An 18,572-nucleotide genomic window follows, 5' to 3' on the forward strand; every position below is an offset into this window, starting at 1 on the left:
GAGCTATGAACTTACAAAACTCAGTAGATCCAATTTTTCAAAATTTTGGAAAAATCCTACTCGAGTTCTCAAAAAAATACCTAACATTAAAACTTACTAATATTTACAAACCACATTATCAACCAAAGCAATAAATACAAAATTATTATTTAAAAATTTACTTTTTCCACGAATCAAACTTTAAAATTAAAAATTCTTGAAAAAAGTATTTTTTTAATTATCAATACAGCATAAAATATATATAATACATATAGAAGCAACGTATAAATTCGATTTGAACATTGGAGTTTATTAGTTTGTTTGTTTTAATCTTTCGGTCGTCAGAAATTATTTCCTTGGCGAGACCTTTCGATTTGCCGCGTTGACCGGATCGAGGCTGAATCGATCGCTGCCATCTTAACAATAACATCGTTTCGCAGCATTCAATATGTAAATTGCGCTACTCTCTAACGATCCAACGGCAAACCTACACACACACACAGATACGCGTGCGCGCAGCACACAGTCGTTTACAATTCTCCGTTATAAATGGCTCACGGTTCACGTTTATGTTCTAGGAAATGCGGCCTGCATTTGACATTTGTGCAGCAGGCAACTTCGATCGCAGCTCCCCCACCCTGCATCTTCGATTCTTCAATTTTTCGCGCCCGCTTCCATTATTCGTTCGTGCGCGATCCTTGGCCACACTCTACGGATAAATATTGTTAAATTTGATAAATTGTCGAAATTACATCGATCAACCGATAATCCAAAGCAATACACAAGTGTGTACAATATGACCATTGTTAATCGTTCTCGTTACAAGACTCAATAGGACACATGAAAAAAGGCAATGCCTTAAAGTTTTCTTGCTTTTTTATTTATATATATGACACTTGGAATTGAAAAATCTGTACGCAATCTTCGACTACACTCTATGGATAATTGTTACAAAATTTCATAAATCGTCCAAATTACATCGATCAACCAATAATCCAAAGCAGTGCATAAGTGTATACACTTTGCCAAAGTTAATCGTTCCCGTTATAAGGCTCAGGAGGATTTACGACAAAAATTAAAACGCCTTCAACTTTTCTACATTTACATAAGACACTCGAAATTAAAAATTCCGTGCAGCGAATGCTTGGTTGTAATCTAATCTATCGAGAAATATTGTTAAATTTAATAGTTTCTCTAAATTACATCGATCAACCAATAATACAAAGCAGTGCACAAGCATAAACATTACGACCATCGTTGATGGTCCTTGTTACAAGGTTCAAGAGGACACATGAAAAAAATGCAAAGCTTTAAGTTTTTTTTATTTTTACATATATACATAAACTCCGTGCGCAATGCTCAGCCGCAGTCAACGAAGAAATGTTAAAAAATTTAACAGATCGTCCAAATTACATCGATCAATCACATAATTCAAAGCAGTGCACAAGCATATACATTATGACCATCGTTAAATGTCCTTGCTACAAGACTCAAAAGGACACATGAAAAAAAGGCAACGCCTTCAGTTTTTCTTATTTTTACACATATATATATATATACGACGCTTGTAATTACAAACTCCGTGCGATATACTCAGTCTTAGTGTACGGAGAAATATTACAAAACTTAACGAATCGTCCATATTACATCGATCAACCAATAATCCAAAGCAGTGCACAAGCATGTAGACTATACCCACGTTAATCGTCCCTGTTACAACACGGAAAAAAGTAGTTTTAGCGATTTAGGAAAATACTATTTTTCCTATGAAATAATTGAATCATAATGTACTAAAATAAGCAAAACTCATTTTTTCATGACAAAAATCTAGGAAATACCTGTTAGAATTAAAAAGATGTCCGAATATGCCTAAATTCAAAATAGTGTAAACTTTTGATTTCCGTTATTCATGTATAAAAAATTTTCAGAAAATTGAAATCACATTCGCATAACATATGAGAATGAAAACGTCAAAAATTATTTATAAAAACAAATTTGATTATTACAGCGTAAAAAGATCAAATTCAATGTGCATAAATAAATATTAGTCCCTTCGTTTGCTAGTTGACAATTATCAAGAGACACGGCCGTAGTGTCTCGACGGCAAGTACATAAAAGTAGAAAAAGTCATGCCTATACCGCCGTCGAGGCACTACTCTCTTATACAGCTAGTTGGGGCGTCGCAATTTTCAAACCGATTTTTTTCTGCGAATAATCCATTGCCATTATTTAAGTAAAGCTTTTTTTAAAATGGTTTTGAAAAAGCTTTCATTTGCGCCTAAGAACATCAAAATCGGTTCACGCAATCCAGAGATCTCATACTGTGTTAGCTATATAAAGGGTGATTCTCTAACGGCGGGACATAGAAGATTGGTGTTAGTTGACTATAGCACCCGGAATGATGAAATCCAAGAACCCTGATTGGTCAATATCGTATAGTGCCAACTTAAAGTAGGCCATTACCAATAGTTTGATACAAAAAATGAGACCCATCCGCCATTTTGGTATAAAAGAGTTTACACACTTTTCGTAAATAGAAGCAGAAGGAAATGAATGAGCTGTCAAAAGTAGTGATTCCGATTAATTTGTGATAAGTGTAACTTTGGCAAATAAAAGTGATGATTGTAATAAAAAAAGGAGATAGGGAAGAACTTGGTTTTCATAAAATTTTTTATTTAATGTATTAACCATGACTGACTCAATGAGAACTTAAATATGTTTTTCTTTTATGGAAATGGATAACATCTGATAGGTCATTGTATCCACTGGTATAACAAGAACTTTGAGTTTGTTGTTACAAAAATACACTTGATTATTAAAGAAGATGGAAACGCTGTAATGTAAGGCTTTGACTGAACTCATTGAGTCAGTCATGGTTAATACATTAAATAACAAATTTTATGAAAACCAAGTTCTTCCCTATCTCCTCTTTTTATTATAATCATCACTTTTATTTACCAAAGTTACACTTATCACAAATTAATCCGCATCATCACTACTTTTGACAGCTCATTCATTTCCTTCTGCTTTTATTTACGAAAAGTGTGTAAACACTTTTACACCAAAATGGCGGATAGGTCTCATTTTTTGTATCAAACTATTGGTAATGGCCTATTTTAAGTTGGCACTATACGATATTGACCAATCAGGGTTCTTGGATTTCATCATTCCGGGTGCTATAATCAACTAACACCAATCTTCTATGTCCCGCCGTTAGAGAATCACCCTGTATATATCAAAAATAAAATTTTCCTTCATAATCTTCTTCTTCTCCAGCCAGAGTGTATGTCTCGGGTTGAAGTTGGTCGCTAAGAAAAGTGACGTCATTTTCACAACGCTTCGAACGTAATATACTCAACGACCAAACTATATTATGATTGTGAACTGTCAATTCGGCGATTATATTGAACTGTGTAAATTGTAATGTGGTTATTTTTATTTAATGCAGTGAGGTTATTCATCGTGTTGCGATATTGCATCTGTTAATTTCTACAATCACAAATAATTCAATTAACAGTGACTGAAGGATTCGCGAATTAGATAAGTATAGCATTATATTTTACAATACAGGATGTAGTATACTTTGTGGTGCTTTGTGGTATTTCTTTTTCAGATTAAATTAAGACAGAACATTTTCATATCCATTGATGAGGATAGAGCTGACTGGATTAAATAAGATTAATATTTACAACTCTGTGCCAATGAGAAGCACACTTTCAACATTAATGTGCATCGGTCATTATCAAGAGGATATTAATTGAAAGAAATTGTTAAGATATTTAATAATCATATGCTCGACTTTCAGGTGTGGAAATCTTTAATAAAATTTATGTTTAACTTTTTCTCTTTTTAAACTGATATGGATAACAATTGTTCGGTAAGTTATATCATTTATGCAAACAATTATTTCAGACTAAGATATAGTAATGCTTGTTTGGAAAATATGAAGCATTACGATGAACCTTCATCTACGTAAAGTGCAAGTGGACTAGTGTTTGGATTTAAGCTAATTATACTATAATAGATGTTTACAAAAGATGCGAAGACAACCAAATATTACAGAAGTTAGGTCACCAAGCAATAAAAAAATGGAGATGGGGCAACATCAAATGCTGGTAAGTAACTGAGATGCTTCATGCTCCTTCAAATATTTATTTTCTTTGAAGATTAAGATTGTTAAATGATGAATTTGATTTCAGGCTTACTCATAGTGTTATCATTTAGTATTTTACAGTCACTGTGCAAGTGTATTATAGCAAATAGTAATACTTGTGCTTTGACTTAAATACATTTGGTACAATTGAATTAGAAAACCAAGGAAGAAGGTTTGCTCACATACTGACTATTGGAGTTGAATCAAACATTGGACTTTTCACTCCTGCATTCTGGTACTTGAAACAGGCAAAGATGAAAGCATTGAAGGATTGGCAAAGTAAGAATAAGCCAATTTCCAGAAAAACTTCATCCATTGCTCAGCCATAATTTAAGGATTAGACTCATTGGATGAAATTCTGTAAAATTGAGTTAATAACTGTTGATTGTTTTCCTCTGTTACCTATGCTAGTATTCTAGGCCAAAGGCAGTATACTGGTCATTGGTATGAATGAAAAAATTCACGTTTATTCTCAATTGAAACTCAGTCCAAACATTAACGGTTTCCACTCCATTTTGCAGCACCAGAAATCCGACCAGTTTCAACAGTGTATAGAAATTAGCGAAACGAACATTTGAGGACTCTGGCACAGGAAATGTTATAAGGACGGCTCGGCAATATATCTCCTATGTCACCTTTGTCAAGAATTAGCAGCATAAATGTGAGAGTAATTGGTGCTAAAAAGAAACGTGGTATGCAAAACGACAATGTCAGCTTTGAATATATGCTTGATTGTAGCTTATTCAAAGCTTTGCGAATTGCTTGTCTAGTCTTGCCCCAATATCATCTCAAGCAATTGATGAAACTAGTGAAGTCTGGCAAGGTCAGATGGTGGTAAAAAGTCAAATGTTGATAAACAGAAAATGTAAATTAATTAAAACATACATTTTAATTAATTATTTTGATATGTTGAAAGTATGTTTATTGATTATGAAAAATTTAATCAAACTTTTATTATAGTGAAAGTGAAAACATTAAACAAGTAGCCGGGGCATTAATTATGAAGTTCATTTATGCAGAATGCATTACAAATATCAATAAATTCAATGAGTTGACTGTGATATTTTTTCAATATTAATATATATTATTTTATTAGTTAAGCGCTGCTGTATCAAAAAATGAGAAGTGTGGAAATTTTCTTTAAATTCTGTAGAAAAATTAAAAGAATTATTTAATTTTTTAAATATTATACTCTTACAAAACGTTATGAAATCCCAGAAAAAACAGACTTCGCCTGTAAAAAAAGGCGGCAAGTACATAAACCGTCTAGCATAAACAATATAGTAAAATTATACAATTAAAAAAAGGAGTGAAATCCAAATATTAGGCAAGTGTATTTTTTCACCTTAGCAAAAGTTACTTTTTTGAAAAAAAAAGGAACAAAAAAGTTACTTGCCGGGCCCGTAATGTCCATGCACAGTGGGAAATTGAATCGTGTGTGAAAATCAACTATAGCGTAGTACAGCAAATTTCATGTTAAAATACAGAGTGAAGTTAGCCAAACCACAGACGATTCTATTTCTCACTGTGCATGGACATTATGGGCCCGGTATGTAACTTTTTTTCCTTTTTTTTTCAAAAATTTAACTTTTGCTAAGGTGAAAAAATACACTTGCCTAATATTTGGATTTCACTACTTTTTTTAATTGGATAATTTTACTATATTATTTATGCTAGATGGTTTATGTACTTGCCGCCTTTTCTTACAGGCGAAGTCTGTTTTTTGTGGGATTACCTATTTTAAAAACAATTTCAGTAAATTTACTGATTTACGCTGCAAAATTTATTTTTTTACCAATTCTGTATTGAAAATTTGCAATATTGTCATCTCTCAATCAAGGAATTTTTGTGGCATGACAACATTGTAATTCCTATTTCTATTTTTTTTATAAAACCTTAGGACACACGAAGCAACCCAACGCCTTAAGACCCTTAAATTTTCTTTCTTTTACATATAGGACACTTGAAACGAAAAATGATAAAAATATCTCAACGAAGGAAATAATATGACTCTACACTTCGCCATAATTTATGCGAGAGTTTATGCACTGAGAAAAGTAGTATAATGCAACGAATGATTTTATGTGCTCTAATCGTAGAAGATACCACTTAACGAAAACATCTTTATAACGCATATTTTACAGTCACAAACACTCGCAGTTGAATGTTTTCTCATTGATGTGTAATACCATCGTTTCAAAAATGAAATTCGCAAGAGAGATTTATGTTATTTCGAAATAATTTAACATTTACGAATTAGAGTAAATGTTAATGGATGATTGGAAACTAATTTAATGGGATGTAATTTACTGAAAAGGTTTAAATGTGATATTGGAATTTCACGAGTACTTATATAAATGGCTGTTGAGTGATGAGACGAATTACGAGCTGGTATGTATATATGGTAGTTACACACATACGTACAAATATATTTACATATAAATATATATATAGAATTAAAATAAATGTTAATGGATGAGATTGAAAACCAATTTAAGATGAAGTAAATTACTGAAAAGGATAAAATGCCACATTGGAGTTTCACTAGTACTTATATAAAGTAAAGTTGAAAATATAAGTAAAAAAAATACAAATAAAAAAATAGCATCTGCAATTTTTATTTTCAAAATGTTAATACAAAACAGCGTTAAATGTCTCACCCTTTATAGTAATTGAATGATGAAACGAATTGTACAGGCTGGTACATATATAAAGTAACTATTCTCACATACACACGCACACATATAACAGTAGTGCAAGAAATCGTGCTCGCCGAGTCTTTGGAACGAGTCGAGCGAGTCGAGCTGAGAGGGTTGGGGTGGGGTGGGGGTGGAGGTGATATAGGAAGAAGGTGCGGGTGATTGGGGACGATCGATGAACCCCGACCCCCGAACGGTGAATACTACGCGCGAGGGTTGCAGGGGGTAGTAGCTATAGGGCTTGCTTGAGCCCTCGCGAGCGAGCTGTTCGGTGAGGAAGGGGGGGGGGGGATGCAGCGTGACTTGCTTGGAACTCACTCGGGCCAGCGGGTCATACGACCTCCTCGTCTTTTTCCTATTTCTCTCTCTCTCTCTCTCACTCACTCATATGTACAAATACAATTTTACAATTCTATATATATATATTAAACTTATCTTGCATTTTATCATTTACGCACGCAGAGCAACGTTTGTCATTCGAAAAAAGATCGAGGAAATTGGAGAGTAGCTGTTCCCCTTTAAGGGCATTGCAATAATAATGTACATATATAGAGTATATTATGAGTACGCGCAGTAAGAAGCAATAATAATCTATTACAGCTCCCATATAAATCTCGTCACTTACGAATCTTCCATTGTTCTTTCTTATATACAGTACTATATATATTTATATAATACCCGCAGAAAAGACTCGAGTTTGCTGAATTGGATTTAGCCATTCAGTCAGTCGCTAAATCGGTATAACATATATATATATACATATATATATATATATGTATAGAGAGGGAACGTATATATCTCAAGGCACGAAAGGTTCAATTGGAGGGGTCAATTTCGAGTGTGATGGCAACTTTGGTGGTCGAAAAAAACTGACGAAAATCAGCGTGTGACGCTACGTGGGAAAGGATCGAGTCTCGCACAATCGACCTTTATGCACGGATCGACCTCGACTCGCTTATACCATATATGTATGTGTGTGTGTGTATGTGCTATACGTGCCACGTCCTCTTTGGATGTCATATTACTTATTGATATAAGCCAGCGGAATTTTATCCGTGCCCGGACCGCAATGATTCTTAAATGGAAATAATATATCGGTCAGTCCCGATCTCGGCCCGACAAATCGAATTGGCGGTTCTCGTCAAAGCGCTTCTCGCACGAATAATAATTGCTCTCGCTAACTCTCTTCCCTCAAATTCCATCCGCATGATGTCAACATTTTTTATTGCCTCTTTCGTTCTCACGAGAACACCCAACTCGAGCACTCTATGTCCAAACTCTAAACTTTCCTATGCAGAGCGAATTTTCGGTACCTTATCCCTTCGATTGAGTTATTAGTGATACGAGTTTATTTGCAAGTTTTAACCTTGAAAACTAACATATGTTGATTCGTTTTTTAATGATCTTCAAGGTATTTTCATCGAAAACCCAAGCACTCTATATATATCAAAACTATGAACTTTCGTATGCAGAGCGAATGTTTCGGTGTCTTATCCCTTCGATTGAGATATTAGTGATACCATCAGTTTATTTGCAAGTTTTAACCTTGCAAAACTTATATATGTTGATTCGTTTTTTAATGATCTTCAAGGTATTTTCATCGAAAACCCAAGCACTCTATATATATCGAAACTGAACTTTCGTATGCAGAGCGAATTTTCGGTGTCTTATCCCTTCGATTGAGATATTAGTGATATGAGTTTATTTGCAAATTTTAACCTTGCAAAACTTATATATGTTGATTCGTTTTTTTAATGATTTTCAGGGTATTTTCATCGAGAACCCGAGCACTCTATATACAAACTGTATGTAGAGCGAATCCTCGATTCTTCGATGGAATTGTTACTGATACGAGCTTAATTTTCATTAATTTATCCTTCTATAATTATGTATATGATATATAGTGCTGGAGTTTTTAATGATCTTCAAGGTATTTTCATCTAAAACCCAAGCACTCTATATATATCGAAACTGTGAACTTTTGTATACAGAGCGAATTTTCGATGCTTTATCCCTTTGATGGAATTATTGCTTATACGAGTCTTATTTTTATTAATTAACCCTTTAAAGATTGAGTAAATATATGTATAATACTCGGTTTTTGAATACTCTTCAAGGTATTTTCATCCAGAACTCGAGCACTTTTTTTGAAAATCTCTAATAACAATACACGTGACTCGATTAATCTAGAAATTATCCTCCTACAAAATCATTACTGATACAAATCTTATTTTCAAAAATTTATCCTTCCAAAACTATATGCATGTTTAAATATTCACTACTCGTCCTTTAAATACTCTTCAAGGTATTCTCATCGAGACCCCGAGCAATCTCAAAACTCCCTGATACCGTAACACGCGATACGATCGATCACCAATAAATTTCCCAGAAAAAAAGGAAAAACCCAATCAAATCCTAATTTAAAAAACATACATCATTTGATGACACAGTCGAGTCACTGATGGATTTCACGGTAAAAACTCGCGTGTTGTAGGTCAATACGGTGCAAGTACTGAATTATCCTTATAGATTCTCGAAAAGGAACAACTCACTCGTAACAATTGCAATAATTTTATTTGACAATTGTTATTGATGAGTTTCCTGGGAAACCTACTATATATATATATACATACATACATATACGCACAAAGTGGATCGATGCATGATACAACTATACATATATACATATATAAAAACCACTACTCGAGGACTGTGAGTAAAAAAGAGTGTTGGCTCACGCGAGGCGAATGATTCTAATTGATAAGAGCGTAAAAGAAGTGTAAAGGGAGAAAGGGGGGGGGGGGGGTAAGAAAGTGCAAGGGGGTTGGCTGTGCAGTGGAGAAATAGTATAACGTCGTGGCTAAAGTCAACGGCCCCTGCTCTCTTTCCCCCTCTCCCTCATTGTATTATGCAACCCCGGCACCGGCACCGGCTCAACCCCCCCCCTTCCACCATCCCCAACACCCACACCAACCCCCTGCGGTCGACTCGAGCGATCCGTCGTGGTGAACCTATAGCAAACCATCATTAACACAATTCTGTGAAAATTGCTCATACGCTGTTTGCTCCTCTTTCATATATACATATATATATATAACATATGGCCTATATCGACGAGCATCGATCCAGCCAATAAAATCTCATTGTTTGCAGTGGCAGCGCCAGCGCTGCCCCCCCCCCCCCCACAACTCACCCTCACCGAATTCTCCAAACCGAGAGACTTAACGAGCCAAGTGCGAAATGTGCATACACGGTACACTGTGCACATGGCCCAAACACCAGCCGTCACAACAGCTGTCATACACTGATGCGTGTACACGGATACTGTGTGTATATATATGTATGTGTGTGGTATAGTACTGCGTCCCTTTTTTCAGACACCGGGAAGCCTGCAGGTGCCAAACCATTATTTTCCTAAGCTAAACACTCTATAACTACTTTTGTCTGTAGTGTATATAGTATATATGTATATATATATATATAGTGTAGAGGGTGAGTTTATTAACCCGGAACCTAGTTGAAATATATTGAAAATTATGTAGAAAATATTTTACAGAAAATAGATTTTCATACGAATTAGTTTTCGTCCCAGGGGCGGGGGGAGGGGGTATGATGATATATACTAATTATTCGACCTTGAAAGGTCATTCGAAGGTTAGACGAAGAGCTTTCTAATTGGTACCACTTATCTTTTGTCGTTGAATATTCTTTAGGCTTATCTCCAAGAGCTTTCAAGAAAAACTTATTTCAATTTATATTTTCGTCCAGTCACTTCGTGGTTATTTCCATTTTAAATTGTGAATATAGATGAATGATTATTCATGTATATATATGTGTAGTGGTAGAGAATACTATTTCGGTCAAGCCCACCCACCTAACTTATGCTATATGCATTTTTGTAAGTGGGAATAATTGGTGAACGAATGATCGAAGGAAATGATTAATTAATTTTGAGAATATTTTGGAGAATTTTTGAGGTATAATGTAAAGTTTTGCTAGATTAGGTGGATGGGTACATTGAATTAACTTGAAATGACCTTCGTGTGACCTTCGAGGAACCTTTCAAGGTAACATGGATAGGATCTTGAGGACTGTCATTTTTTTGTTAAGTAACTTTTATTTCAATATTTTATATTGTTAAATAATTTCTAAGTTTTTGAATGAAAAAACTCATCATGTATAGGAGAGAGACTTTGAACTTGGGATAATTTTGCTTAAATTGTTATTATAATGTGATTTGGAGAAAATAGTTTGTTAAGATTCTTTTATCTATTCCCTTCAGGTGCAATAAATTATTTATTTTTGAAAGTTTATTGCATAATTTTGTATATGTTCATATATAATTATAAAATTCTTTCAATTGGAAGAAAATTAACAAATATTCTAAGATACAAGAAACTTTCCTGTTTATTCGCTTCCTGCATATTTATAGAGTTGCAGCTAGGTAAGAGTGCGTAGTAAGTGCATATATATTTAATATACCAACGCTTTAATTATTAGTAGATTTACCATTTTTTAAGGAAATTTTTCGTATATTAATACTTTTATACTTTTTTATTTCAAAATCACTGTGTAAGTGTGCATAGACCGATATGCATTGCTTAAAAAGCGTTTCAGAGTTTACACATGAGAAAAGCTTTATTTTCATTCGTAACGTTGAAATAATTATTAAAAATGTCATAATTTTAGTTTACATTTCATTAAATGCAGGTATTAGTGAGAGATTTCTGTAATAAAGTTTTCTGCATATATATATATATATATAGAAAAATTGAATATTTCTTAAGTTGCAACGTGTCAATTTGAAAACGTAAAAGCTCCTTACTAGACTTTAATCTCTTTATGGAAAATATGGAAATTTGCAAAGAGACAACTTTTTTATTCTTTCAAAGAGAACATTTTCCTAAATCGGTTTTCTATTGAATGGCATCAGGAGCGAACCCTCCAAGGAGGGTGGTAAGAGCCGCTACTAAAACCTTAAACGGCAAGGACTGGGAAATATCGAGGGTGCTGCTAAAAGGTTTTCAATTTAGCAACCTTGTACTTGTATATCAAGAGACATTCTTCTTCTTGCATCTCTGCTTTGGGCCGTACTAAAGTATTGGATTCTGTATACATATATATAAACATAGACTGATAAATTACTGAATTAATTTGCAAGAGAATATTAAAAAGGTTCTCACACCGATGTGTATACATACATTTACATGGAGAAAATATTAAAGCAAATTTTATTGTTAGCTCTTAGTTGTGATGTTATATCTATTCATTCATGGTAAAAATGATTTAATTTTGATTTAAAATTATTGTGTGATAATTAAAATGTACTTGAAAACTACTCATTTCTATTAAAAATGAAAAGATATCAAAGTAAAATTGAGGGAATACAATAATATTTGATTTAATATCTTGTTCATGTACGTAGCCTGATAAACTGTCAAATTCGCAAAGAAACATCAAAAAGATTTCCAAATCGATACTCTGCAGCATATACCGAAAAAAATACGAATCTTTTGCATCTCTATTTTAATATTCCAAGTATCAACCCTGTTTACACATATACATATTAAACCCTGAAAAACCACACATGAAATTTGCAAGAACGTATAAAAAAAATTCCAAATATACACACTAACTATATATACCAAAAAAACACTCTCCTGTTACATCTCTACTTTAAATACCAAGTATCGAACCCTGTTTACACATATACATATTCCATATAGTACACTTGATTAAAAGTTCTCTTATAAACGTCTTTTACTAATCCAGTTGACTAAAATAGGTCTAAAAGATATCTTTAAGTCACTTGGTGCTTCGTGGGTATTAAATCTTGATAAATCATGAAATTTGCAAGAAAACATAAACAAAAATTCCAAGTCGGCAAACTAATTACACATACCAAAAAACCTTTTTTACCTATTACATCTCTACTTTAAATACCAAGTATCGGATCCTGTTTACACACACCTATCAAACCCATCACGAACAACGAATTTAATTTGCAAGGAAATATTAGAACAGACAATAGCACGTTGTCAGGGTTCTGTTCCGGGTACGACAGGCGAGGTTTGAGTTTCGAAGTTCGAATTTCAACAACGTCAAGAGCACAACGAGTGTAGCTAACGATGATCAGTCGAGCAGTCAACCGAGCAGTAATCGGAGTCATCGTTGCTGTGCCATGAAATTTCTGCAATTCCAAAAGAGCTAAAGTAGTGGGGAGGGGTTAATATTCCTGAAAAACATTCTGAAAACCAGAAAAAGCTAATTGGTTCCTGCATCGATCGCTGTAGGAATCTGATAACTATATATATATATATATATATAACATAAGAGTTTCCCGAAGCTGAAGCGTCGCTCGTCTGGCTCACGTACGGAGGGTTCCACTTGTGTGTGCGTGAATGAAGGGTACCTACACCTAACGCAGGAAGAGGGTGGAAGAGCACGCGTCACCCCCCCCCCCCCTCACTACAACCATACTATACGATACTCCGAACGAAAGGCCCGGAAAGAAGGACCGCGCCGCCGGTTCGCTCGCGCGCGCCACTGCACAAATAGGAGCACATGATACAGCCTATAATATATCGTCTTACTTTTTCCCTTCCTGTGCACCGAATAAGAAAAGAAGACCCAGCACTTACATACTCGTAATGTAATTTTATCGTCCGTGAAATATAGCCTCTCCAGTTTCTCTCTCGTGAAAACTAATTTGCTCGACTGGACGTGTAGAAAGAGAGAGAGAGAGAGACATGGAGAGGTTACCTCTCATCCATACGCCCTGTAGCACGTATCAAAAATACGATCGTCCGATTCTTTTCGTGACTTCTCTCTCTCTCTCTCTCTCTCTCTCTCTGGCGCAGACAGTGTTCGCACCCACGCGCGCTATTTATCCCCCGAGATCTGCCGCGGACTATTTTATTTTTTTCGCACCCCCCCCCCCCCCCCCCCGCTTACCAAACTCGCCGATCCAGACTAAAGCCCCCGAACTCTCTCCTATCAACCCGCGCGGCAGAGATGAAACGGAGTGGGCGCTACATTTCTTAAATTTAGCTTTCGAGGGGAATAGTGTTGAACCTCCACACGCCTCAACACCGACGAGAATACGAAAAATTTCGAACAATCGTATCGCTCGTAATGTATTCTACACCCTCTTGTGGGCTTTAACGACTGAAATGATTTTGAATGTAATGGGGAATTTTTTGAGAGGGGAATTGTTTGTTTTTGGGTGGGTTGGGGTATAATTGATTTTTTGTTAATTTGCAGTGGTAATTAGGAGCGATGGTTATTTGATGGTGAAATTAATTTTGTACGTGGATTTATGGAGTATTGAAAAGAGGAGAGCGAATGAATTTGATATATTTATTCTTTCTTATTTTATACAGATTTTTGACGAGTTTTTGGTACTTGGTTTCGAGAAGCATATATATGATAGTTTTAAATAATGGAAAATATTTTGTTGTAAGGTACAAATAGGAGATTCAAGGATAATCGTGAATAATTTTCCGTGTCATATTGCATCGTTGATTCTTGTAAATTTATATAGGACTGCAAACCATTTATTCAGCATATATATATATATATATATATATATATATAATTTTACAAAAATTGACTAGAATTAAAAAATCATAAAATATGCTAGGTTTGAATAATGCAAAACATTTTGTTACAAGTTACAGGTGAAAAATCTCAAGAATAATCGTGAATAATTTTTCGAGTCACGTTGCACCGTTGATTCTTGTAAATTTACATAGGACTACAAACCAATTACCTAACATATATATATATATATATATATATATATATAATTTTACAAAAATTGTTTACACAGTGTATATAAGTGTAACACAGAGATTGGTTGGAATAATAAGGCGAGTTAAGGTTCGAGGGGGAGAGGGTCTCCTGCAGAAATCGTTTCAATTCTTATTTAAAAGATATTAGCGGGTTAAAAGAAGGTCAGATGAATATAAAGAGCAGAGAGGCCTTCGTGGCGCGCTATCGCAAACGGCGACGGCATGACGCGGCCCTTCCTAACCAAAATCGAAGCGTGCTGCACTCACGCCGATTAAATTCAAAACTAATCAGAGACGATCGTAAATTTCAAGATTGAAATTCGATCCTGAAATTCTATCGAGTTGCGAGAACAAGAAGAAGAATGTATAATCGAAGGCCATGGTCGATCGTAAATCTCAAGAATACTAAAAAAAATAATTTAAAACTAAAAATCTTTCGCATCTAGCCAATAATGTCGTTGTGTTCGTTAAAACTCAGTAAACGACGTTGGATAAAAATTATTTTAGCTTTGTCAATTAATTGTACGTTGTCTCTCATGAGATTCGTACATGATACCTCAGTATACATATACATGCATAATGAGTAAACGGAGACTAGGTTAATTTATAAAGTTCATGAAAAACGAAGAAGCACCTCGTTACATAAAATTGAAAATCAAAGAAGCAAAAGAGTACACGGAACCAAAATTTAGATATAGTATGGTCAAACTTTGCGTAAAAGAGGGTAGTCTCTCAGTTTCATCAACTACTTGCCATCGTGACACCAAACCTCGTCCCTAGATACAAAATCCAAACAGAAACAAACAAACTGACCTGTGGAAACTGCGAGGGCGAGAAAGGCAGCAACGGTGGCGATGAGGAAGGTTCTTCGTCGTCTCGATGTGCTCTTGAGGGGGTTTGAGGAAGCTGACGAGGAAGAGGAAGATGAGGAGGACCTTGGGTCAGCTTGGGGCAGCCTCGTCCGTAGGAAAGGGTCGCAGCAGGCGGACGTAGGCTCGCAGCAGCACTCGGACGTTGAAGAAGAAGAAGAAGAAGAAGGGGTGGTACCAGCATCAGGATGAGGACAAGAATTCGAGGTACTATGAGGAGGAGGAGGAGGAGGAGGAGGGTGAAGGATGTTGCTGCTGGTAGCAGCTTCGTTGTAGTCGGAAGACTGGAAAGTGGCTGCTGCAGCGGCGGTTCTCCTGGGGCACTTCCGGTCACCGTGATGGAGCCTGTCAATCGGCTGAAAGATGACCTTGGAATTCTCATGATGGCCCTTCTCGAGGAAGGACGTCGAGGGAGGAACCGTCGTTCGGGTGTGGAATCTGGCAGTTCCAGCGGGAGAGGACGACGTCTCGAGGTGGTCTCGGGAGCACGGGGGGTCAGGATCCGGGTCGCTGGCCGTGTTCCCGGTACCCGCGGCCGAGCACGGGCCTAAACGCATGGCCTGCGACGGGGACGACGACGGAGGCTCCGATGGCCGCCGCACTCGTCAGCGACTCGTCCACGCTACTACCTTGTCTACGTCGCCACCGATCCTGCCCTCTTCAACCACCCCCTCCTCCTCCCCCTCCTCCTCCTCCTGCTTCCTCCTCTCTCCCACTGACGCTCTCCCGCTCGCGATTCTGTCCAACTGCTGCGACGACCACCACGACGACGACGACCACGACGACACCGCTCCGCTGCGAGGCATCACCACTTCCGGATCCTCTTTGATGTCGGGTCCTGCACGCACTTGTTCACCAGCAAACTCCCCGCACCTGATACCTTTGCTCTTTTTCCGATTCTTTGCCTTGTACTTTGAATAAATTATTAAGAAAACTCTGTATATACCTCTACCTCACACACAGACACACACAGTCCTAAGGAAATTCGCACACGCGACGCGTTCCTCGAGGTTTAGAACTTGAGGAAGGTCAGCTTGCATAAGACGAAGACATGGTTCTTAGGATGATGGTGTCTTTCCGAGTGCCTCGTCGTTGGGCACCAACCTTCCATCCCTCTCCTCGTAGACCTTTCTTAAAAGGCAGTCGTTGGTTGGTCGAGTCTTCGACGTAGTGGACGTGGTGCACGAGTTTCCAGTACAGAAGCTTCCTGAGGAACCTTCCTCTCCCTTTAATAATTCTAACCTTCCATCTCTTCGTAGACTTTTCCCAAAAGACAGTCTTTGCTTGTCCGAGTTCCTCGATAACGTATTCGAGTCTTCAAAGTTGTGGACAAACCTCTTATAGGTCTCTCGAGTCTTCGGCTGTCCAAATCCCTCGATACCGTCGTCGAGTCTCTCGAGTCTTCACTGTCCAAATCCCTCGATAACGTCTTCGAACCTCCAACGTAGTGCACGAACCTCTCACGAGTCTTTCTGAAAGAAGCTTCCCCTTAGGAACCTTCTTCTCCTCTTCCAGCAATTCTAACCTCAAAACTCTCCCCTCCTAGACTTTTCCCAAAAGACAATCGTTGATTACCGAGTCTCCGACGTAGTGTACGTAGTGTACGTAGTAGACGAACCTCCCTAACCTTAGTCTCTCCAGAAGAACCTTCTTTTCTTCCAGCAACTCGATCCTCAAACCCCTTCCCCCTAGACTTTTCCCAAAAGACAATCGTCCATCAGCCTCTTCCCCAACGACGTGGACGTAGTGCACGAGCCTCTCCAACCCTCTCCAAAAAAACCTTCCCCCCTCCACCTCCACCCTTCCCTCAACAAACTCCCAAAACCCAAAATCTCCCCTTACCAAAAATCCCTCCGAACCCTCCTCTTCACACCGACTCTCAGGACTTGGTTCAGGACGAGACTCTTTAGGACACGCGGCGCCTCGTTTTATCGGCGTCGGGACGCGCGCACCGACTGGCCTCGGGCCTGTCTTGCGGAGAGCCAAAAGGCAAGACGCGAAGAAACCCTCTAAACGGAAGTGCGCGCACACACACACGCGCGCGCGCGCGCAGAGAGCTACTGGAGCTCCTCGGTTGGTCGGTGTCGGTGCTCGCGTGCACGCGCGCCGGAGCCACCACAGCAGAAGCGGAGGAGAGTCGGGAGAACGGCGACGGCGGCACGGTAGTACACGGTCTGTGCCGTGCGCGCTACGGAACCGACGGCTCGGCAACGAAAACGTATATAGGGAGGGAATGGGGAAGGGGAGGATACCAGTGGCGGCAGCGAGCAGAAACCAAGAAGAGGGGAGGAGGGGGGGGGGGGGGGGGCGGAGCGCGGCGCACCACTCGACCGTCGCACGCGCGTCCTAACCGTGCTAACCACCTCCACCGACCACTCTCGCTTACCTTATACTCTGTATGTGTGTGTGTGTGTGTGGGTAGTTCTTCCTATGATTCTTGGAACGAACGCAACCCCTAGTTTCTTTGTAATTGTGTTTGTGTGTATGAAAGAGCGTAATCTTGCAATTTTTTGTCATTTTTCTTCCCCCTCCCCCCCCCCCCTTTTTATTATGGAAGATTAAAATTTATTCTTTTTTCAACCCCCTCTTGAAATTTAGATTTAAGTGCTATTCTTTGCGGAATTTTTTCTTTTTATTATAGTTATATATATATATATATATTACTGGTAATTTTTTGTCATTCGCATAATCCTCGAACGACTTATCGCACGCGGGCTTATCGTTGGCCCCCACCATCAACCTCTTTATACTCCTATACCTACCTCCCTCCATCTCTTCCTCCTCCCCCCCCCACCCTTTCTTCTTCTGTGCTGCTGCTGCCGAGCTGCTTCGCTAGTAGTACCGATGGCTCACCGTTCTCCCCGTTCGCTGTCGTTTCTCCACCCTCGTTTCTCGAATCCCTTCCCCTTTCTCTATATAGCTTACGACGTTTCGATCACGTCGACGTCTCGACTTCCCCCAAATTAGGTGTATATATATGTAGGTTCTTGGAATATTTTTTTAAGATTTAATAGAGGAAAATATTGATTTCTCTTGTTAAAATTAAGGGGAGGGGGAGTAAGTATTAGCGCGAACTGTG

The 18,572-nt window shown here is 37.8% G+C and overlaps 1 protein-coding gene across 4 annotated transcripts in view; it reads right to left on the bottom strand.

Moving 5' to 3' along the window:
* Positions 1 to 17,672, bottom strand: part of LOC136774801 (protein kinase C-binding protein NELL1-like) — a 56,730-nt gene extending 39,058 nt beyond the window's left edge. For 3 of the 4 annotated variants that reach the window (XM_066729287.1, XM_066729286.1, XM_066729288.1), the window contains exon 1: positions 15,438 to 17,672. In XM_066729287.1, coding sequence (XP_066585384.1) covers positions 15,438 to 16,050 — 613 coding nt within the window. In that variant the 5' untranslated portion in view covers positions 16,051 to 17,672. The remainder of the gene's footprint in view (positions 1 to 15,437) is intronic. The other variant, XM_066729289.1, reaches the window with a different exon arrangement.
* Between the last annotated feature and the right edge of the window lie 900 nt (positions 17,673 to 18,572).

Source organism: Prorops nasuta, unplaced genomic scaffold (genome assembly GCF_024137725.1).
Source record: "Prorops nasuta isolate Cenicafe-Biocafe unplaced genomic scaffold, Cenicafe_Pnas_1.2 PNAS00007, whole genome shotgun sequence".
Lineage (NCBI taxonomy): Eukaryota > Metazoa > Arthropoda > Insecta > Hymenoptera > Bethylidae > Prorops > Prorops nasuta.